The sequence below is a fragment of the Misgurnus anguillicaudatus genome, chromosome 18 (assembly GCF_027580225.2).
Source record: "Misgurnus anguillicaudatus chromosome 18, ASM2758022v2, whole genome shotgun sequence".
In the NCBI taxonomy this organism is placed as follows: Eukaryota; Metazoa; Chordata; class Actinopteri; order Cypriniformes; family Cobitidae; genus Misgurnus; species Misgurnus anguillicaudatus.
The window spans coordinates 27,060,835-27,085,777 of record NC_073354.2 but is presented as its reverse complement, the minus strand read 5'-3'; the positions used below and the strand labels follow the sequence as shown (position 1 = coordinate 27,085,777).

The window sequence follows — 24,943 nt, the reverse complement described above, 5'->3', positions numbered from 1 at the left end:
CGAGCACCATGATTTTAGAGATACTAAAATAACAGTTTTTTAATGTTTTGTCTTTTTTGTAAAGAAGATGTGAATGAATGTGCTAAGATTCCTGCGGTCTGTGATCCAAACTCAATCTGCAACAACACTGATGGGAGTTACAATTGCTTGTGTAAGACTGGATATCAAGTAACAGACCCGAACCTCCCTATAAACATCAGTAACCCATGCATAGGTATGATTGACAGCTAAAGCTCCAAACCCTTTTTAAAGTCATTCAGCAAAATTTAAAAAATCCTTTAATCAATTTTTTTCTCATTCTCCTACATAAAACCTTTGTGATTTGCTTTAGTGTGCTGAATGTTTTCGAGATACGAAAAGCAAACTTATTTTCTAATGTTTTGTCTTTGTTGTAATGAAGATGTGAATGAATGTGCTAAGATTCCTGCGGTCTGTGATCCAAACTCAATCTGCAACAACACTGATGGGAGTTACAATTGCTTGTGTAAGACTGGATATCAAGTAACAAACCCGAACCTCCCTATAAACATCAGTAACCCATGCATAGGTATGATTGACAGCTAAAGCTCCAAACCCTTTTTAAAGTCATTCAGCAAAATTTAAAAAATCCTTTAATCAATTTTTTTCTCATTCTCCTACATAAAACCTTTGTGATTTGCTTTAGTGTGCTGAATGTTTTCGAGATACGAAAAGCAAACTTATTTTCTAATGTTTTGTCTTTGTTGTAATGAAGATGTGAATGAATGTGCTAAGATTCCTGCGGTCTGTGGTCAAAACTCAAACTGCATCAACACTGCTGGGAGTTACAATTGTTGGTGTAAGAGTGGATATCAAGTAACAGACCCAAACCTCCCTATTAACATCAGTAACCCATGCATAGGTATGATTGACCAGCCTGGTCTTACTGTTAATACGTAGTATTTACACGTAAATTTAAAAAGACAAAACTTATTTTTTGTACGTTTAAATAGATGCTAAAACATACAGTGTATTACAACATTTAAACGTAGCATTATTATCTTTTGACAGCTAAAAAACGTAAAACATTTACGTATCTTTCATTCCATAAAGATTGCTGTATAATTTCCTTTTAACCATTTTAGTGATAATTTACAACCTTAACCCTACCCCAAACCTTACCCTAAACCCAAACTCTTTTTATACAAAATGTTTAAATACGTAATGTATTCTTTTTATATTATGCAACGTAACGGACAGATATGTTTAGGAAAATATTAGTAACAATATAGCATTCAAAAGATATTTTAAGGTGCTACAGTCCTACGCAAAACAGTTTATTAAAATAATTTAACGTTAGGCTACTGTTTAAAAAATCATAAGAGACAGACAACTAAGTGTAATCACAACCACTTATTTATTGCGAATATATTAAAATCAATACCAAAAGTAGTTAAAATGACGATGTGCTACAGCCAAGGTCCTCTCTGGAGTATATGAAGTAAAGTAAAGAGAAGTATTCAAGTTATTAATTCAAGAGTTTGATCAGCGTTGATCCGGATTCCCTCTGTCACGGTGCGCTTTTTTAATTTCAAACGTACACCATCGTAAATGGAAATGACGCAAATATGTCACGTGGCACTCAAAGAGCCAATGAGCTTTTGATATCACTGCCGTAAAGTAATGTGTCGTAAAGCTTCTTGAGGCGGGATATTTGAATTCACATTAACGAACGCGCGATCCGACTTTAAGGTTTCTGATGAGAACTCGGATCATGATCGCTGGATAAAGGGCTGAATTTAAATCTGTTCCTCGCAATCATATCAATTTTAAAGATGTCGATTACAACAAATGAATAAAAGTAACATCTTTTGTGAATTTATGTTGTATTTTGTTGTAATTATTGCTTAGTAGTAATAATAACGTATTGCATAGAAGACAGCAGGAGAAAACGCGTTTTTGTGTGTCATGGCAAACAAACTAAATATAAATACAGAAATGCTATTCATTTAAAGTTTTAAAATGTTAAATATTGTGATTATATATATATATATATTAGGGCTGTCAATAGATTAAAAAAATTAATCTAGATTAATCGCATGATTTCATGAGTTAACTGCGATTAATCGCAAATTAATCGCACATTTTTATCCATTCTAAATTTACCCTAATTTAACACTTTTCAGGTTTTTAATATTCTAATCATATATACATATATAGATGCTTTATGCAAATGTATGTTAACAACAGCCTGTTTACATTTTAACAGAATCACCAGCCATTGTTTTGTATATGAATTTTCCTTTCAGAAGATTTTTCTTTCTCCATTTTTGTTTGCTGCTGCATCATTTGTGACATGTGCTGGCAAATTGAGTCGGAATTAGCAAATTTAAAAAAAAAATAGTTGTTCATATTTTGACATTCTCTATTAAAACATAGAACAATGCATGATTTGTTGAAATATAACAAAATATGACAGAACTACACGTGTTTGAAGTTGAAAGAGTCAAATTACCACAAACATTTCCACATCCATACATTATATTACCACATCAATACCTTAAAATCACTGGTAAAACTAATAGATTTAGCACACACAAAGCAAAAACATCATCAATGTATGTTCAACTTTTTTTCCTTTTGTTTGATTGACATTGAGACAGACTGCTTAAAATCTAAGTGATCTAATATAATGTTACACATCAGATAGTTTTACCCAACAGTTAACCAAACATTTACTTAAAACATAACAGATTATAGAGCCTACCTGCGTGAATTCTTATCAAAACAGATATTTGTAAAACTGTAATTTTGTGTAGATGTCTATATATCCGGGTCGCGCACTCGCGCGTCTGTGTGCACGCGCTTCAGATATCAGTCAGTCAGCGTGAGGGGATCGCTTTTGAGTCTTGTCGCTCTTAATAACTCTTTAACATTAATCAGGTACCGAACTTTATCTCTCTTAATGACTCTTTTAACATCAAGCAAGTCCTGCAGTCTATTTTCTAAGTCATGCATAAAAGCGAAACCAAAATGAATTGAGACGCATTTTTGTATTAGATTAAGCATTAGGAGGACGGTAACGTTACACCTCTCAGACGTATAAATAAAGATCATATCAGATGTCCAACGAGCATTTAGAGCATTGGATTTGGTAGACGATTTGCTTAATGTTCTTATTTTTATGAAAACCTTTTACTCATTTAGAGAGAGTCACATTTGTCTGCGTCTCTGTTCATTCAACTATGGGCTGGACCAAGGGTCAAACAGAAATTGCGCGTTGCGTTAATCTCCGTTAATAAAATTAGTGGCGTTAAAATGAATTTGCGTTAACGCGTTATTAACGCGTTAATTTTGACAGCCCTAACATTTATATTTCTCTGAATATCATAATCATTTCATTAGGTAAATGGGTAAACTGTCTTTAATAAATAAGTCAGAAAATATGACTGAAAACATGTCATTTTTTGAGTAAGAAATGCCAATGACCCTCGATTTTAATATTTATGACAAGGAATAACTTACGTACAAATTTGTACGTTTGTGAAGCTGTAAATACGTAAATAATTTACATATTAGTCCTGTCAAAACGTCGATATTGTACGTTTCAGTGTGTTTTAAACGTTTGACAGCTAACGCTCTAAACCATTTTTAAAGTCATTCAGCGAAATTTGAAAAATCCTTTAATCCATTTTTCTCATTTCCTACATAAAATCCTGTGTGATTTGCTTTAGTGTGCTGAATGTTTTCGAGATACGAAAATCAAACTTATTTTCTAATGTTTTGTCTTTGTTGTAATAAAGATGTGAATGAATGTGCTAAGAGTCCTGCGGTCTGTGATCCAAACTCAATCTGCAACAACACTGCTGGGAGTTACAATTGCATGTGTAAGAGTGGATATCAAGTAACAGACCCGAACCTCCCTATAAACATCAGTAACCCATGCACAGGTATGATTGACAGCTGAAGCTCCAAACCCTTTTTAAAGTCATTCGCAAAATTTAAAAAATCCTTTAATCAATTTTTTCTCATTCTCCTACATAAAACCTTTGTGATTTGCTTTAGTGTGCTAAATGTTTTCGAGATACGAAAAGCAAACTTATTTTCTAATGTTTTGTCTTTGTTGTAATAAAGATGTGAATGAATGTGTTAAGATTCCTGAGGTCTGTGATCCAAACTCAAACTGCAGCAACACTGCTGGGAGTTACAATTGCTTGTGTAAGAGTGGATATCAAGTAACAGACCCGAACCTCCCTATTAACATCAGTAACCCATGCATAGGTATGATTGACCAGCCTGGTCTTACTGTTAATACGTAGTATTTACACGTAAATTTACAAAAGACAAAACTTATTTTTAGTATGTTTAAATAGATGCTAAAACGCACAGTGTATTACAACATTTAAACGTAGCATTATTACCTTTTGACAGCTAAAAAACGTAAAACATTTACGTATCTTTCATTCCATAAAGATTGCTGTATAATTTCCTTTTAACCATTTTAGCGATACTTTACAACCTGAACCCTACCCCAAACCTTACCCTAAACCCAAACCTTACCCTAAACCCAAACTCTTTTTATACAAAATGTTTAAATACGTAATGTATTCTTTTTATATTATGCCACGTAACGGACAGATATGTTTAGGAAAATATTAGTAACAATATAGTATTCAAAAGATATTTTAAGGTGCTACAGTCCTACGCAAAACAGTTTATTAAAATCATTTAACGTTAGGCTACTGTTTAAAAAATCATAAGAGACAGACAACTAAGTGTAATCACAACCACTTATTTATTGCGAATATTAAAATCAGTACCAAAAGTAGTTAAAATGACGATGTGCTACAGCCACGGTCCTCTCTGGAGTATATGAAGTAAAGTAAAGAGAAGTATTCAAGTTATTAATCCAAGAGTTTGATCAGCGTTGATCCGGATTCCAGGGCGATCTATGGTCGTGCGTAGGTTCTACGCCGTAGCTATGGCGTAGGCTATCCGTAGCCTGTGCGTAGCTCTGCGTAGCCTGACGCGCACCTCGCAAAATTTTTAACAGCGCGTCAGTTCTACGCGGACCGCAAGCGCTGTGATTGGTCCACCAGAACCCCTCCCGTCAGGTGTCATATGTATTTCCGTTTGTGACGGTGAAAACAAAGATGAGCCAAATTGAGGAGTGATTTAACTCAAACTGCAACAAAAGTCGCTGTTTATTTACTTCCATCATTGCTGGTCTTCTCAAATTATACACAACAAGTTGCTGTTTCTTCTTCGTTTGTGGGTTAACTTGCCCGGTTTCTTCTTCTCTGACGGTCGCGCTGCAACTGTGGTTACACGCGTGGGTACTGGCCACCAGTGGTCGCGTGTGTGTTTGCACTTCGACGCAGATGACGACGCAAAAGTATAAATGAAAACCGACGCGGAACCTACGCCGTCGCTGCTACGCCGTAGGACCTACGCACGACTATAACGAGCCCTCCCCAGTGTTGCCAACTATTTTCAATGGAAAGTAGGTAAAGCTTGCTTGGAAAGTCGCTAAATGTTGCTAGATTACGTCATTGCGTCATTAGCATAATAGTGACGTCATCACGTCGTATTTGCATTCTTACTATATTGGCTTTTTCACGTTTCTCTTTCTCTATGAGCGATCACAAATGTCATTTTAATACACATGAATGCATAAATATGTTTTCTCGTTCTTTACCTGCTTTTGTTCTAATGAAATGATCATGTTTAAAATATGTCCAAATAGTACAGTTTTAAAACATATGAGGATAAACTGATAAATGATGGGAAATGTTGTTTTGCAGGTATATAGCTAATTAAAGCGTCAACTCTGTTCACTTTGTCTGTTCTGTGCTGCTGCTCAGCTTACTCAAATACATTTATTTTTGTACAGTGATTTATTTTATTAAAAGACCATTTATTTACATCCCGCCATGTAAGCCATCGCGGGATCAGGCAGCTCCGGCTTCCCGCATGCACGATTATGCCGTCTGGACGCGGAAAGATGTACAACATATCCTGCCCAGACTGCAGCTGGGAGAGATCTGCTCTCCTGCGCGAGGACTAGGCCACCTGTGAGTGCTTTGGGATGAGGGTGGAGCCCACGGAAGCAACGGTAGCTGCTCGTGGAGAATAGTGAATGATACGTGCTTTCAAGTCACAAAGTCTCCAAAAGTCTCCAACAACGCCAGAAAAAGTCGCTAGATTTGTCGCTAGTCGCTTTTTAAAAAATAAGTCGCTGAAGGGGTCTGAAAAATCGCTAAATCTAGCGACAAAGCTCCCTCTGTCACGGTGCGCTTTTTTAATTTCAAATGTACACCATCGGAAATGACGCAAATATGTCACGTGGCACCCAAAGAGCCAATGAGCTTTTGATATCACTGCCGTAAAGTAATGTGTCGTAAAGCTTCTTGAGGCGGGATATTTGAATTCACATTAACGAACGCGCGATCCGACTTTACGGTTGCTGATGAGAACACGTTTTTGTGTGTCATGGCAAACAAACTAAATATAAATACAGAAATGCTATTCATTTAAAGTTTTAAAATGTTAAATATTGTGAAATTCTCTGAATATCATAATCATTTCATTAGGTAAATGGGTAAACTGTCTTAAATAAATAAGTCAGACTGAATTTGACTGAAATATGACTGAAAACATATCATTTTTATGAGTAAGAAACGCCAATGCCCTCGATTTTAATATTTATGAAAAGGAATAACTTACATACAAATTTGTACATTTGTGAAGCTGTAAAATACGTAAATAATTTACATATTAGTCCTGTCAAAACGTCGATATTGTACGTTTCAGTGTGTTTTAAACGTTTGACAGCTAACGCTCTAAACCATTTTTAAAGTCATTCAGCGAAATTTAAAAAAATCCTTTAATCCCTTTTTCTCATTTCCTACATAAAATCCTGTGTGATTTGCTTTAGTGTGCTGAATGTTTTCGAGATACGAAAATCAAACTTATTTTCTAATGTTTTGTCTTTGTTGTAAAAAAAGATGTGAATGAATGTGCTAAGATTCCTGCGGTCTGTGATCCAAACTCAATCTGCAACAACACTGCTGGGAGTTACAATTGCTTGTGTAAGAGTGGATATCAAGTAACAGACCCGAACCTCCCTATAAACATCAGTAACCCATGCATAGGTATGATTGACAGCTAAAGCTCCAAACCATTTTTAAAGTCATTCGCAAAATTTAAAAAATCCTTTAATCAATTTTTTTCTCATTCTCCTACATAAAACCTTTGTGATTTGCTTTAGTGTGCTGAATGTTTTCGAGATACGAAAAGCAAACTAATTTTCTAATCTTTTGTCTTTGTTGTAATAAAGATGTGAATGAATGTGCTAAGAGTCCTGCGGTCTGTGATCCAAACTCAAACTGCATCAACACTGCTGGGAGTTACAATTGCTTGTGTAAGACTGGATATCAAGTAACAGACCCGAACCTCCCTGTAAGCAGCAGTAACCCATGCATAGGTATGATTGACAGCTGAAGAATCAAATCATTTTTAAAGTCATTCAGCAAAATTTAAAAAATCTTTTGCAATTTGCTTTAGTGTGCTGAATGTTTTTGAGATACGAAAAACAAACTTATTTTCTAATGTTTTGTCTTTGTTGTAATAAAGATGTGAATGAATGTGCTAAGAGTCCTGCGGTCTGTGATCCAAACTCAATCTGCAACAACACTGCTGGGAGTTACAATTGCTTGTGTAAGAGTGGATATCAAGTAACAGACCCGAACCTCCCTATAAACATCAGTAACCCATGCACAGGTATGATTGACAGCTGAAGAATCAAACCATTTTTAAAGTCATTCAGCAAAATTTTAAAAAATCCTTTAATCCACTTTTTTCTCATTCACCAAAATAAAAATCCTTTGCAATTTGCTTTAGTGTGCTGAATGTTTTTGAGATACGAAAAGCAAACTTATTTTCTAATGTTTTGTCTTTGTTGTAATAAAGATGTGAATGAATGTGCTAAGAGTCCTGCGGTCTGTGATCCAAACTCAATCTGCAACAACACTGCGGGGAGTTACAATTGCTTGTGTAAGACTGGATATCAAGTAACAAACCCGAACCTCCCTATAAACATCAGTAACCCATGCACAGGTATGATTGACAGCTGAAGAATCAAACCATTTTTAAAGTTTTATGAAGTTATTTATGAAGTTATTTATGTAGAGTATGAATTTAAAATTAGGGATGAACTCACTTTAAAATCAGATAGAAATGAGGTGGAATCTTTATTTGTCAAGCTTTTTACTGGTTCTGGAGGAAAGAACATCATTGTTGGGGTTATTTACCGACCACCTGATTCTAGTATACAAGATTTTAATGAAAGTTTTGCCAATTCACTTGATTTGATAAATAATGAGCATAAATACTGTTATATTTTAGGAGATTTTAACATAAATCTCTTAAATAAATCTGATACCCCTACTGCAGATTTTCTTAATATTCTTTATTCTAATTATCATTTTCCTCTAATTCATAAACCTACAAGAGTTACAGAAAAATCAGTAACATTGATTGATAATATCTTAACTAATTCTATAAGTGAAGGAATTAAATCTGGTGTTTTATATTCAGACTTATCCGATCATTTTCCCATATTTCATTATTCTGAAATTAGGATTAACAGAGTTAAACTTTCAAAAGATATACAGCAAAAGAGAATCATGAATAATGTAAATATTTCTAAATTTAAAGATTTGATTGCTAGTACTTCCTGGGATAATCTGTATGAAGAACATGATGCTGAAAGAGCATATCAACAATTTATGACTATTATTAGCTCTAGTTTTAATAAATGCTTTCCAGTTAGTAGCTCTGTAAAGAAAACCAATCATTTTAATAAACCTCGGTATACAGTTAGTTTACAAAAGATTTTGAGGACTAAGAACAAACTCTATAAAAAATATGTTTTAAATCCTACACCTCTCACTTTAGGGGTTTATAAATCTTATAGGAATAAATATAATCAGTCTATAAGATGTGCAAAAAAAGCAATATTTTAGTGAAAAATTTAAGAGGTGTTCAAATGATATTAAAACAACATGGAAAGTTATAAATCAGGTGCTGCAAAAAGAGAAGATTACTTCAAAGCTACCTTCAGATTTTGTGGATGGTGACAGGTCCTATAATAATCCATATGATATAGCTCAAAAATTTAATGATTTTTTTGTTAACATTGGTCAAACATTGGCTAATAATATTCCTGTTGGTAGTGGCAAACCTTTGGATTATTTATCAGGAAATTTTCCTGTTATCTCGATCTTTAAATCACCTGAGATTGATGAAATAAGTGAAATAATTGATGATTTAAAGTTATCTTCAGCTGGATATGACAATATTTCTGTTTTTCTTGTCAAACAGGTGAAAGGCTTAATATTACATCCGCTTGCTCATATCTTTTCTCTTTCTTTGAAAACAGGCATAGTACCAGAAGATTTAAAATTAGCCAAAGTTATTCCTCTGTTTAAAGCAGATGATCCTCAATGTTTTAACAACTATAGACCTATATCTATTTTACCATGTTTTTCAAAAATCTTAGAAAAAATTGTATATAAAAGGATTTTATGTCACTTAAATTCTAATTCTATTCTTTATAAACATCAGTATGGATTCCGAAAAAAAAACATTCTACTTATATGGCTCTGCTTCACCTGATTGACAATGTTACTCTTGCACTTGAAAATCATGAATTCACTTGTAGTATTTTTATTGACTTGTCAAAAGCGTTTGACACAGTTAATCATTATATTTTATTGGAAAAGTTGTACAAATATGGCTTTCATGATTTTTCATTTAAGTGGTTAAAAAAATTACATCTCCAATAGAAGACAGTTTGTTTGTGTTAATGGTTGCTATTCTAATACAGCAAGATTACTTTGTGGGGTTCCTCAGGGGTCCATTCTTGGACCCTTACTATTTCTTATAAATGATCTATCGAATGTTTCAAATATTCTTACCCCAATAATGTTTGCAGATGATACCACGTTAATTTTTTCTCATTCAAATTTTAATTTATTGATTAAGAGTGTAAATGATGACCTAACTGCTTATGCTAATTGGTTTTTTAATTTAAATAAATTATCTCTAAACTTAAAAAAATCTAATTTTATTATTTTTAGTGGAAAAAAATTATACCCTAAGGACTTAGCAAAAATCACAGCTGAATCTATTGAGTTGCCCCAAGTGTCAACTGTAAAGTTTTTAGGAGTTTTTGTTGACGAGAGTTTGAGTTGGAGGGAACAAGTTGATTATGTAAGTAGGAAAATGCATAAATCTACTGGAATAATAAGGAGGGTTAGGCATCTTATTACGACAGAGTGTCTTCTTACTCTTTATTATAGTTTAATTTATCCGTATCTCTCATATTGTAATATAGTTTGGGCGAGCACTTTTCCTACCACTCTTCATAAATTTTTTTCCCTTCAGAAACGTTTTGTTAGGATTGCAACCCGATCCAATTCATATACATCATCGGCTCCTCTATTTCAAAAACTTCAAGTTCTTACTGTTTATGATATCAACATTTCTCAAATTTGTGTCTTTATTTATAAAATATATTCGGGTGAAGGTAACATTCCAGAGCAATTTACAGGGTATTTTAAAGTTAATTCACAGGTTCACAGTAACTTAACTCGTCAATGTGCAGATTTTCATTTCCCTAATATTCTTACTTGTAGAGGTCAATATTCTATACGATTTAGGGGTATTAAATTGTGGAATAATTTATTTCATTTAGCAGAAAAATTTTCTTCTTTAGAAAGTTATAAAAGATGTATAAAGAATAATTTTATTGCTAATTTGTAATTGTGTTTTTGTTTATTGAGGTTTTATGTATTTTATCTACTCTATATAGTTTTGATGTTTATAATTATTATTCTTTGTTTAATTTTATATTTTGTTTAGTTTTGTTGTTGTTTTGTTTAGGTGGAGGCTTTAAATAAGCCCTTCGGGTTTTTTGCCTCTCCCTGCACAATATATGGATTGTATTTTGTTTTTATTGTATATATTTTTGTATCTGTGCAAATAAACCAAAAAAAAAAAAAGTCATTCAGCAAAATTTTAAAAATCCTTTAATCAATTTTTTTTCTTTCTCCTACATAAAACCTTTGTGATTTGCTTTAGTGTGCTGAATGTTTTCGAGATACGAAAAGCAAACTTATTTTCTAATGTTTTGTCTTTGTTGTAATAAAGATGTGAATGAATGTGCTAAGATTCCTGCGGTCTGTGATCCAAACTCAAACTGCAGCAACACTGATGGGAGTTACAATTGCTTGTGTAAGAGTGGATATCAAGTAACAGACCCGAACCTCCCTATAAACATCAGTAACCCATGCACAGGTATGATTGACAGCTGAAGAATCAAACCATTTTTAAAGTCATTCAGCAAAATTTAAAAAAATCGTTTAATCCACTTTTTTCTCATTCACCAAAATAAAAATCCTTTGCAATTTGCTTTAGTGTGCTGAATGTTTTCGAGATACGAAAAGCAAACTTATTTTCTAATGTTTTGTCTTTGTTGTAATAAAGATGTGAATGAATGTGCTAAGATTCCTGCGGTCTGTGATCCAAACTCAATCTGCAGCAACACTGATGGGAGTTACAATTGCATGTGTAAGACTGGATATCAAGTAACAAACCCGAACCTCCCTATAAACATCAGTAACCCATGCACAGGTATGATTGACAGCTGAAGAATCAAACCATTTTTAAAGTCATTCAGCAAAATTTTAAAAATCCTTTAATCCAGTGCTTCTCAAATAGTGGGGCGGGACCCCCAGGGGGGGCTCGAAGCGACACCAGGGGGGGCGCGCGAGACCCGGGGAAAATACTTTTTCAGGAAGTGATTTTTTTTGCACCGTCACTTAAAGACATTACACCCCAAACACGCTGATAAGCAGCTTGAGTTTTTTATTATTATTTATTGATTATAGTTAATTAAATTTTTCAGTATCAACTGGTAAAAAAATATGAAAATTTAAGTAAGTATTTATTTATTTATTTCAGGCAAATTTATGCATATTTAGTCTTTTATGTTACAGACTAAAAAAACAATGTTAATAAAGTTATTCTTTTTGTTGTAAGTTGATTGATATTTCTTTTTTTTGTGTTTTCTTTAATGTTAATAAGGATACAATGTTTTGCAGATGTGTAATTTTATAGACAAATTATACTATTTACAGTCTCGGCGGAGAGTTGGGGGGGCGCGAAATGTTTACTTCTTCCTAGGGGGGGCGTGACAGAAAATAATTGAGAAGCACTGCTTTAATCCATTTTTTCTCATTCTCCTACATAAAACCTTTGTGATTTGCTTTAGTGTGCTGAATGTTTTCGAGATACGAAAATCAAACTTATTTTCTAATGTTTTGTCTTTGTTGTAATAAAGATGTGAATGAATGTGCTAAGATTCCTGCGGTCTGTGATCCAAACTCAATCTGCAGCAACACTGATGGGAGTTACAATTGCATGTGTAAGACTGGATATCAAGTAACAAACCCGAACCTCCCTATAAACATCAGTAACCCATGCACAGGTATGATTGACAGCTGAAGAATCAAACCATTTTTAAAGTCATTCAGCAACATTTTAAAAATCCTTTAATCAATTTTTTTCTCATTCTCCTACATAAAACCTTTGTGATTTGCTTTAGTGTGCTGAATGTTTTCGAGATACGAGATACAAATTTTCTAATGTTTTGTCTTTGTTGTAAAAAAAGATGTGAATGAATGTGCTAAGATTCCTGCGGTCTGTGATCCAAACTCAAACTGCATCAACACTGCTGGGAGTTACAATTGCTTGTGTAAGACTGGATATCAAGTAACAAACCCGAACCTCCCTATAAACATCAGTAACCCATGCACAGGTATGATTGACAGCTGAAGAATCAAACCATTTTTAAAGTCATTCAGCAAAATTTAAAAAATCCTTTAATCAATTTTTTCTCTTTCTCCTACATAAAACCTTTGTGATTTGCTTTAGTGTGCTGAATGTTTTCGAGATACGAGATACTAATTTTCTAATGTTTTGTCTTTGTTGTAAAAAAAGATGTGAATGAATGTGTTAAGATTCCTGCGGTCTGTGGTCCAAACTCAAACTGCATCAACACTGCTGGGAGTTACAATTGCTCACCAAAACTAACAGGTACGTACAGTACTAGTAAAAGAATAAGATACACAACAAATATTTGATGAATATTTAGCATAGTGTACACTGTAAACTTAAATTTAGCTGGATACGTTGGCTTTTAAACTTAAAATTAAGTTGGCTTTAGCAGTTAAAGCAAGTTTGCAAGTGAAAACATTTTACAATGACTTAATTAAGCCCATGAAAGGAAATTAAACAAATTCTAAAAACTTGTGTTCTGGGAAAAAATAAAACTGATAAAAATTTTATGTGGATTGTAACTTCTTTTTCATATTGTTTTTGATTTCTTTAAATGGGTTTGTTTAAATGCAATTTAAAGTACAGGACATTGATGTTTAGTACTGAGGGTTGTTGTGTAAGCCTGTTGACATGCACACATTTATTTATTTATCTTTTTATTTTGTATTTATTTTTTAGTTATTAAAATGTCTATGAGGATAAATATAATTTTTGAAACCAGTCTCACCAACAAAACTGATCTGAAGTACATTTCCTATGTAGATAAAATTACATCCGCGGTGAGTATTATGCAGTATTTTTGATGCATAGTGCAATAAAATGCAAAGTGAGAGTTAAAAACAGAGGAACATGAGCAAACGTTTCAGCATATTCTATCCTCATTGCTCACTGAGAATAGCAATCTGTTGAATTGTTTGCTTGTGTTCCTCTTTTTTTAATTCACCCTTTTCTTTGTTTAGACATTTTTTTCTGTTTTGTTCTATATATATATATATATATATATATATATATATATATTATATTGGGTCCACGCACCTGAAGGAACAGATAGAAAACTGAGAGCACAACAATTTTCTCTACAGCATTAAGTGCAAGAAAATAACAGATTTATCCTTTACTTTTTACAGATTGAAAATAGTTACAAGAATCTGCCTAACTACATTAAAGGTTCAGTAACAGTCATTGGCTTCAGGTATGAAAGTCTAGAGTCTACTGTATACACGAATGTCACTCAAAATATGCTATTGATTTCTGTAAAGGGGTAGTTCACTTCAAATTGAAAATTCTGTCATCATTTACTCATCCTCATGTTGTTGTAAACCTGTATGAATTTCTTTTGTCTGATGAACACAAAAGAAGATATTTTGAGAAATTATGGTAAACACACAGCAGTAAGTGACCATTTACTTCCATAGTAGGAAAAAAATATTTTGGAAGTATTGTGATAAATGATAAAAAAATATTTTGATCAATGATGGTAAGCACACAGTTGACGTTACCCATTAAATTCCATCATATTTTTTTATTCCTACTATGGAAGTTTATGGTCACTTACTGCTGTGTGTTTACCATCATTTATCAAAATACCTTCTTTTGTGCTCATCAGACAAAAGAAATGCATACAGGTTTAGAACAACATGAGGATGAGTAAATGATGACAGAATTTTCATTTTAAAGTGAACTATCCCTTTAACTCTTGTTCCAGTGTCTTCTTACTGCCATGGTTCGTGTTTTGCTCCATAGGTCTGGTAGCATTATAGCAGACTACACCATTACTGCAAACAGCACCAATCTGGATCTTACAGCTGCAAACAAAGAGGTTAATAACACTCTAGCAGCTCAAGGAATCCCTTTAACTCAGGATGCTTTTGCTGAAAGTGGTATGAAATCTTAAAACATTCGTATTTCTGAATTCTCTTTTATATGGATTCCTTTGCTATTTGCATTTATTTCCTGCTGTTTATTGCTCATAGTTCATTCTGCTGTCTCGCATAATATTAATGAATTTGATGTTATTATGTGCATGAGTATTGCTTAAAAAATAAGAAAAGTGAGATAAGCTGTATTGCTTTTACTTTCAGTGGAAAAAAATCTGACAACCAAGGATAAATTTTATCCTCAGCAAGATGTGGAACTGAGGTGTACCCGTCCTGATTCTGTTGCGGGAACAATGAAATGGAGTGTGAATGACAAAGATCCTGCAGAAAACAGTGCAAAATACACCATTACAAATGATGGGATTGGTAGCACTCTTATTGTAAAAGCTGCAAGTGAAAGTGACACTGGTGAGTTACTTGATTTATCTTTGTAGCCAGCAGCCATATTACCATGTAGCCCAAGAATGGATGCGCCCTACACAAGGGTGAGCACATGGCAAAAGTTTGATGTCCACTGCACTATGAAGATATTACAACCCAAAAATCAGAAAAAGTTGGGACACTGTAGAAATTGTGAGTAAAAAAAGTAATGGAATAATTTACTAATCTCATAAACTTATATTTTATTCACAGTAGAATATAGATAACATATCAAATGTTGTAAGTGAGATATTTTTAAAGGTGCTGCCAAATATTGGCTCATTTTGGATTTCATGAGAGCTACACATTCCTAAAAAAGTTGGGACAGGTAGCAATAAGAGGCCAGAAAATTTAAGTGTATATATAACGAACAGTCGAAGGACCAATTTGCAACTTATTAGGTCAATTGGCAACATGATTGGGTATAAAAAAGCCTGTCAGGGTGGCAGTGTCTCTCAGAGGTCAAGATGGGCAGAGAATCACCAATTCCCCAAATGCTGCAGTGAAAAATTGTTTTCTGAGTTTCTCAGAGAAAAATTGCAAAGAGATTGAAGTTATCATCATCTACAGTGCATAATATAATTCAAAGAATCTGACAATCTGAAACAATCTCTGTGCGTAAGGGTCAAGGCCGGAAAACCATACCTGATGCCTGTGATCTTTGGGCCCTAAGACAGCACTGCATCACATAAAGGAATGCTACTGTAATGGAAATCACAACATGGGCTCAGGAATACTTCCAGAAAACATTGTCGGTGAACACAATCCACCGTGTCATTCGCTGTTGCCAGCTAAAACTCTGTAGGTCAAAAAAGAAGCCATATCTAAACATGATCCAGAAGTGCAGGCATTTTCTCTAGGCAAGGCTCATTTAAAATGGACTTTGGCAAAGTGAAAAACTGTTCTGTGGTCCAACGAATCAAAATTTGAAGTTGTTTTTGGAAAACTGGGACGCCATTTCATCCGGACTAAAGAGGACAATGACAACCCAAGTTGTTATTAGCGCTCTTTGCAGAAGCCTGCATCTCTGATGGTACGAGGTTGCATGAGTACGTGTGGCATGGGCAGCTTACACATCTGGAAAGGCACCATCAATGCTGAAAGGTTTATTCAAGTTCTAGATACATATGATCCCATTCAGACGTCGTCTCTTTCAGGGAAGACCTTGCATTTTCCAACATGATAATGCCAGATCACATACTGTATCAATTACAACATCATGGCTGCGTAGAAGAAGGATCTGAGTACTGAAATGGCCAGCCTGCAGTCCAGATCTTTCACCCACAGAAAACATTTGGGGCAATTTAAAGAGGAAGATGCGACAAAGAAGACCTAAGACAGTTGAGCAACTAGAAGTCTGTATTAGACAAGAATAGGACAAAAATCATATTCCTAAACATTGGTCCTCTTTCAGCTGTTCCTTATATGTACATTTAACTTTTCTGGCCTCTTATTGCTACCTGTCCCAACTTTTTTGGAATGTGTAGCTCTCATGAAATCCAAAATGAGCCAGTATTTGGCATGACATTTCAAAATCTATCATTTTCAACATTTGATTTGTTATCTATATTCTATTGTAAATCAAATATAAGTTTATGAGATTTGTAAATTCTTCCATTCCTTTTTTATTCACAATTTCTACAGTGTCCCAACTTTTTCTGATTTGGGGTTGTAGTATAACTGCTGAATGCAAGTTTCATCAAATCGGTTATGCAAATCAATTAAACCTACTATTTTTACTTTTTGACTAGTATTTTGTTAAAATAACATAAACAAGTTGAAATTATTAAACAAACCAAACAAAAAAATATGTTGATATGATTATGCACATTGTAAGTCCGTAAATGAACCAAACTGAGTAGAATTAAAATGATTGATTTTGCTTTATGAAATAACACATATGTATTGTTATCATGGTTTACTTGCAGGTAGATACTCGTGTATCATAGAAAGGTCCACACAACCTTACATTCAGTGGCAAACAGTATCTATTGAACCACGTCCTAATATTATAGTGGATAAAACTGATATAAAGCTTCAGTGTCAGGACAAAACTGTCACAATGACATGCTGTGCAGATGGTTACTTAGTTGAGTGGTTTGGGATTCCTGCTGTTGATGTCGTGACAAATTCAGGTAGGGCAGACTGGATGATGTTATTATATTCTTATAAAAGCTACTGATGTTTTATTAGTTTCATTTGGTTTTAAGAGTCCACAATGAAATTTTAGGATTCAAAATCACACTCTAAAAATGCTGGGTTGTGTCAAAAGGGAAGAGCCCAGCCCACTGGGATGTAATTTCACCCATGCTTGGTTGTTTCAACCCAAAATGTTGGGTTGTTTTAACCAATTGTTACGTAAATATAAACATTTTCTGGGTTAATTTCAACCCAGCTGCTGGGCTGAGCATTCAACCCAGCAATTTTGAGTGCACACTTTCAAAATAGTTGAATGCACTGCAGTCTGTATCTTTAAGCTGTATAGAATTGCAGGTTAGTTACGCATTTATCTTTATGGGTTAAATTCAAATGATGTCAAACTGACCTCACCTGCGAAATCAAACCCAACTTATAAAATTGCAGTTTTAAGGGAAAAAATGATATCACCTGTGTTGGGAGTCAGGTGTTAAAGTGATCTAATTACAATTCCTAAAATTTGTGCAAGAGATGAAATTGAAGATAATTTTCACTTGTGGAATCCTATGACCCCATTTTACTATATGTGTTATTTATTCATTTGTATTTACCTGTTTAATGCATCATCAGGAACTGGCTGTATTAAATTACAACATCAAATAATCACAACGTGTGGGAATAATGAAATCTTAAAATGCCAACTAAAGAACATGCCAGACTTACAAACATTTGATTATAGCAGCAGGACAGTCAAAGTTCAGACAGTCAGAGGTGAGCATCACATCTATATTTCAGTATCAAGTTTGTTGTTCTGTTTATGTTATAAATAAATAAATAAATACGTTTTTCTGAACATTAATATTTGCAATTTCCAGACTTTAAGTGTATAAGTGACACACTTGGAGTTGGAAAAATAGGTGACACTGTAACAGGATTGTGTGAAAAAGGCCTGGAAGGCCTCATAACTTATCAATGTAAACAGATAACAGATCTCAAAGATGACTGGACAGAAGTACAGAGAGATTGTGTTGTTCCGGCTATCAAAGACCTTGAGAGGAAATCTGAGGTTATCTATTAATCACATTGATTAACAAATAGAAAAATGTCCATTATACATTTTTCTAGTAATTACATTTCTTCTTTTTGTATTTCATCTTGTATGTAGGTTTTATTTGTGGAGCAGATTCCAGTCTTTATGACAAACCTCAGTAACACTGTAGTGCAAGATAAACCTGCGATAACACAATCTGCTGACACTGTGCAAACCATTGTTAACATACTTACCACAGTTGCCAGTGTCTCACAAACTATTAACATCATTCAGCCAGTGATGAAGGTATGTGTATTTGGTTAATATGCAAATATATTGTATTAAAATTATTATTTTTGTTCCAGTCATCCATCATCAGTCATATTGTGCATCATACTCTGATGAAACAACTGTGGATTATCTTGAATTAAAATGTCTGATATTAAAAGATTGATTTGATAGATTCAGTTATTTAATTTTTTCCCCCTTGTTTTGTTTATTATACTAATCATGATTTTTATTTAATTTCAAGGATTTTCTTAAAACAGTGGACATCATTGTATCAGATGCATCTAAAAACACATGGACAGAATTGAACAATGACAACAAAACAGAAAACAAAAGCACTGAACTTCTTCAAGCTATTGAGACTATGAGTGATCGTCTCTCTGATGTCGATGATTACATGTTTAATGAAACCTCCATTCAGTTAAACAGAACAACAATTAAAAACTCATTCACTGGATCATCTTTACTCCCAAACTCAACTACTAAGATTGTGATACCAAGTGTTCTTAAACCGACCATCATAACCACTATTATCTTCACAAAGCTTGACAATGTTTTACCAACTCGAAATACTTCTAATAATGACAACAAGACATCAGAAAGCATCATCAATGGAGACGTGGTTGTTGTTAGGGTTAATGAACCAATTAACAACATTTTATTTACTTTCGATACTACAAATACATCATTGAAAAATCCTCAGTGTGTCTTTTGGAACTTTTCTTTGGACCATTGGGATACCACCGGATGTAAAGTCAAGCCATCAGGGAATAACACGGTTACATGTGAATGCGACCACACAACCTCTTTTTCAATCCTGATGTCACCGTTTGCAATTGACAACCTTGCCTTAGCCTATATAACATACATTGGTGTAGCTATTTCAATGGCCAGCTTGATTCTGTGCCTCATTATTGAGGCGATCGTATGGAAGTCAGCAACAAGAAATGACACGTCGTACATGCGTCACGTCTCAATAGTCAACATTGCTGTGTCACTGCTGATCGCAAACATCTGTTTTATCATCGGCGCTGCAATTGCAGACCAAGAGCAGCCGATCTCAGTGGGTCACTGCAGTCCAGTGGTTTTCTTCATGCACTTTTTTTACCTGGCTGTTTTCTTCTGGATGTTCATTTCAGCACTTTTGCTTCTTTACCGCACCGTCATGGTCTTTTCTCAAATGTCAAAGACTAATATGATGGTCATTGCCTTCATGGTTGGTTATTGTGCACCTTTGCTCATAGCGGTTATTACTGTTGCATCCACAGCTGGACCTAAAAACTATGTCTCAAAAGAAAATGCATGTTGGCTGAACTGGTATGAATCTAAAGCCCTGCTGGCATTTGTGATTCCAGCTCTGACTCTCATCGCCTTTAACCTCGTGGTTTTGATTGTGGTTGTGTGTAAGATGATAAGGAGAGGAATTGGTGCTCAATTAGACGATAGACACACTCTTGTGGTCATTGCTCGATGTGTGGCCATTCTGACTCCTATCTTTGGTCTAACATGGGGATTTGGCATTGGAACCATGGTGTCACGTCTCTTTGGCATTCATGTGGTGTTTGCAATTCTAAATTCACTGCAGGTAAGATATTCTTCCTGCATTTTTGACTTCATAGTAAAATTACATTGTTGTTTTTGCAAATAATATTACCCCAATCATCATACCCCACAATATTCAATAATATTTAATAGCAACCTGCATACCAATATAAAGTCTTGCAATGGTATATGATAATGTCTGTAGGGTGTATGATAAAGTAATATCCAGACAACTTTTTCATAATTATGAAAATTAAATAACAAAGTAACATTTTCCTTATATATTTGTAATGTTACAGGGATTCTTTATTTTGGTGTTTGGAGTGCTTCTGGACAGCAAGGTATGAGTTTTTGTTGCAGTGCATTTTGTTCCTGTATACTGACATGTTTTTGTTGTAAATGAGAATTTTTTATTGGGCTCTTGGGTTTAGTAATTTCACTTTAATGGCAATGAAACAGTTATTGGTCATTTTATTGGAATTTAACACACACTGAAATAAATGATTCATTCAATTTACTCAATTATTTTAAGGTAAGTGGTTGCAATCAATTTAATTAAGCTACATTTAAACAAAAGTTTTTTGTTTTGTTTTGTTATTCAATTTTTTTGTGTTTAAATGAAGCTTAAATAAATTGATTGCAACCACTTACCTTAAAAAAATGAGTAATTGTAAATCATTTTTTTTCACTGCATTCGACTGTCTTTAGCTGCAAAACCCTCTACTAAAAATAAAATCCACTTATTTGGACAAGACACAGTAAACAATTGCAAAATCACTAAAGATGTTATTAAACATTGCAAATAGTGAAAGTCAAAGTGTAAAAATGAAGAAACTGAGCCATAAAATGTTGAGATAAAGTCAATATATAACAAGAATAAAGTCATACAATTTCGAAAATAAAGTCAATATACAGTATATCGAAGTCATAATATATTTATAATAATGTCATATTTTTTTTGAGTGATGTAAACAAGCAGATCAGAAAAAATCAGAAAAAAGTATAATAAAGTTTCACTTTAGACATATTTTCAAAGTTGTTTGCATCAAAGCAGTGATAATAATACACTAAATGTTTTGTTAATAAAATGTTTGCTGAATTTGGCATTTTAATATCACTGTGGAAAAGCATTAAGTTACATTCAATGTTTTTTTCAAGTTTTTATAAAGGAATGCCCTTAACGTAAATCTTGTTTTCATATTCTTGCTTTCATGAGAACATTTATATTCTGCTCATTGCCTGTTTTTAAGGTGTGTTCTAAATTTTGTCTGTTCACAATATCTCCCCTATATTGCCTTTTATATGAGGGAGATTCCTTCAAATTGCCTTTTTGAGTGCATCTCGCTCATATTGTTTTATTAATAATTTGTTTGTTCACATCAATCCAAACATGTTCATGTAAAAATATGACATTATTATCAAAATATTATGAACTTATTCTCATTTTATATAAATTTTATTATTAAAATTTTAACAACTTTATTCTCGTTATATATTGACTTTATTATTGAAATTTTACGACTTTATTCTCATTATATATTGACTTTATTCTCAAAATTGTACTACTTTATTCTCGTTATATTACAACTTTATTCTCGTTATCTTACGACTTTATTCTCGTTATATTACGACTTTATTCTTGTTATATTATGACTTTATTCCTGTATTATGACTTTATTGTGTTATATTTCTTCTTAATTCTCGAAATATTATGACTTTATTATCGTAATTTTAATATTTCTCGAAAAACTACTAGTTAAATCTCAAGATGTTTTTTTTATTTTAGCTTGGCCCTAATCCTCCTTGGTAAGATCCACTGTAATGAAAGGATCAAATATAATGTTACACATTAGATGTTTTCCCCCAACAGTTCACCAAACATTCACTTAAGACATAACAGATGATATCTTCGTGAATTCTTGTCAAAACAGATATTTTTAAAACTGTAATTCTGTGTATGTGTGTATATATCGAGGTTGCACTCTTGCGCATCTGTGTGCATGCTTTAGAGGTGTCACTCAGTGCAAGGAAGATTGTATTCAAGTCTTGTCGCTCTTAATAACTCTTTTAACATCAACCAGGGCCCAAACCTTATATTATCTAATTCCTGCATGTTTTAAAATCGAAACCAAAATGTCAGTCGCGCAAGTGTATGGACACGCAACATTGTATTAGATTAAGCATTTAGGACAGTACGCCTCTCAGAAAACGTAGAAATGAAGATAATTTTAGATGTTTAAAGACTATTTAGAGCATTTGGATTGCTAGGTGATGGCTTAATGTACTTGTATTTATGAGAACCTTAATTTCAACCAAAATCGACATTTATACTTTCTTGTGCTTCATTCCGACTCAATTTGCCAGCACAGGTCAAATTTTTTTAAGTTTCCCAGACAGGGCATACTTGAGCTGGCTTAATTTAAAACATTTTGCCCTGACATATCTTAACATATATCAGTGACAGTGTTTTTTCAAGATGCACACAACACAAGTATTGTTTTTGTAAGGTATGTTTGTAAAAAATACTTAAATGTCTTAATATAAGATCAGTCCTAATTTACCAAAACCCTGTCCGGGAAACCGCCCCTTAATGAATTAGTTTTAATCTAGATTAAAATCATTTGGTCTGAAATGTAGTTTTAAACCATTTTGTCATTCTATAATTGCAGATCCGGGAGATATTGGCAGGAAAGTTGTCACTGAGGAATCTTACCAGCTCTGACCGTACCAGGGTAAATGTCAAAGCACTACACACCCATCAGTTCTCCTTCACATCAGTGTTATGTGCTTTAATGATCTCAGCTTTGTTGCCACATTATAAATGTATTTATTGTAGTTCACATCTGATATCTCTACATTACAGAGCACTACTGCAGGACAATCTTCAAGTGTACTGGATTTTTTCAGAAGGAGAAAAAGTAAGTTAATGTTTGTGTGTGTGTAATTGCGATGGATTAAATAAGCTTTTATTAATACTAGCAGTCTTATACATACATGGAGTAACAAAAACACATTATTTGCAGATGTGTACAACGTATCTGAAGCAAATGCTTTCTCTGGAGTTTCATCTTCAAACAACTCCAGTGAGGCATATTCTTCATTGAGTCCATAACTACTTCATGATCTAATGCCAGAAGACCTTTACAAAACCTGTTTCCTTTATGTGTATGTTACCTGCTTTCTATCTTTAATGATAAAAAAGGGGTATGATCTGCTATTTGGTATTTCATTAATCAAAACACAAACAAAGCTGTGCAACTACTGTAGACCCATATTATTGATACTGTATCATCTTTCTGTTATAAGTGAAAGTCAAATCATGCCTCTATCATGGTATTATTATTAAATACAATTTAAATTCACATTTTTAACAAGATATATCTCAGTCTTATCTACACTGTCTTGTTTTCAAACAATTGCCCAAAATAAATTGTTTAATGTTTCAATAATAGAGTGTCTTTTAATTTTTTAATTTACTCTTAAATTGTTTTGTATTTTACATATCATCGCTGTCCGATGAAAACCACGTATGTCCATTTTGCAGATTTTGAGATTTTTTGACGGATTGAATGTCCAGGGCCGGGTTTCCCGATAACGATTGAACTTAGCACTTAAGAGCGCTTTCTACGAGCTACTTAACAAACATTCGTTGTTCATTTACGTGCGTATCCCAAAGATGCACGTGAAACGATCGCTCGCAGCTGGGTTTTAAGTGCTACTTACGAGTCGCTATCCGTTTGTCAAGTGCTGAAATGTCACCTATGGAATGACTTGAATTTGTAGCAGAAGCTTGTTTAGGCTAATGATCTTTAGCCGATGTGCACTAATATTTTTATAATATTTTTTTATTATTGTTCAATGACTTTTTAAATGTTTTAAAATTGTTCATAATGAAATATTCTTTTCCATATTCAGTTAGGACTTGTCCCACTGCAAAATGCTTTCTGCATTTTAAATTATAGTTTAGATTATTATTATTATTTGTTGTTGTTTATTATCTATGTTTATTTATTATTATGGAGTATTGCATTGTACCGTAAATATTTATTTGGTTTCTTTAATCAGATGCCAACCCTTCAAAAAAATGTTTTTTTTTTACTGTAGCCAGGTGAATTATAGCAGAAAATGGTAGGAACAATTATCAATTTGCTAGTACCAACTTTTACCAAAATTGTACCAAATACGTTTTCCTTCTTTGTTCATTTATGTTTAGTCATTTAAATTTTATTTTTCATTTGAATTTTAAATATATTATATTAAAGTAATTTAAACAAATAAGCAAAGAAAACCCCAATAAATAAATATAGCCTACATTTAAAACATTACATTATCGTCATTGCAGGAGTGCAATTTGCTTGTTGTCCTGTAGTTGACCTTGTAACACTGTTGTCTTACGATGCACTTATGAATTAACGATTACTCCAGACCACTCGTAGATCTACGATGATTTTTAAGTGCAACGTAAGCTACGAAGCTTTTGGGAAACGGCCCGTAATTCTAAGATGATTCGTACAATCGTTTTTACGATCTACTTAGTCTTACGATGCTTTTGGGAAACCCGGCCCAGGTTCATTTCCGTATACAGTTTGCTTTACATATCAAAATGGCCAATGAAAAGTTGTGAAATCATATCATCTGATTTTCACGTATATCCATTTTTTGTCAAAGCTGTCAATCATGCCGCGTATCTCCCGCCCTGTAGAACCATCTCGCCGGTCTCATGAAGTTTCATCGAGGCTCAGCACTGGATAGCTAAATAAACATAGCCTGGTGAGACAATGACTTTCCT

At 33.6% G+C, this 24,943-nt stretch overlaps 1 protein-coding gene and 1 long non-coding RNA gene across 2 annotated transcripts; both read left to right on the top strand.

The window, feature by feature from the left end:
* The first annotated feature begins 404 nt into the window (after positions 1-404).
* On the top strand, positions 405-3,912 carry LOC141350596 (uncharacterized). Its single transcript, XR_012358695.1, has 3 exons — positions 405-547; positions 734-880; positions 3,762-3,912. It is a non-coding gene; the product is annotated as an uncharacterized lncRNA (long non-coding RNA).
* Positions 3,913-4,067: 155 nt separating this feature from the next.
* Positions 4,068-23,597, top strand: LOC129429182 (adhesion G protein-coupled receptor F5-like). Its single transcript, XM_073855385.1, has 23 exons — positions 4,068-4,239; positions 6,966-7,112; positions 7,298-7,444; positions 7,594-7,740; positions 7,930-8,076; positions 11,173-11,319; positions 11,509-11,655; positions 12,365-12,511; positions 12,695-12,841; positions 13,024-13,119; positions 13,540-13,640; positions 13,989-14,053; positions 14,605-14,741; positions 14,943-15,146; positions 17,087-17,293; positions 17,925-18,065; positions 18,170-18,360; positions 18,460-18,630; positions 18,857-20,197; positions 20,454-20,495; positions 22,824-22,886; positions 23,018-23,072; positions 23,178-23,597. The coding sequence occupies exons 1-23, from the start codon at positions 4,068-4,070 to the stop codon at positions 23,264-23,266; spliced, it is 4,251 nt and encodes a 1,416-aa protein (XP_073711486.1). The 3' UTR covers positions 23,267-23,597.
* Positions 23,598-24,943: the final 1,346 nt, after the last annotated feature.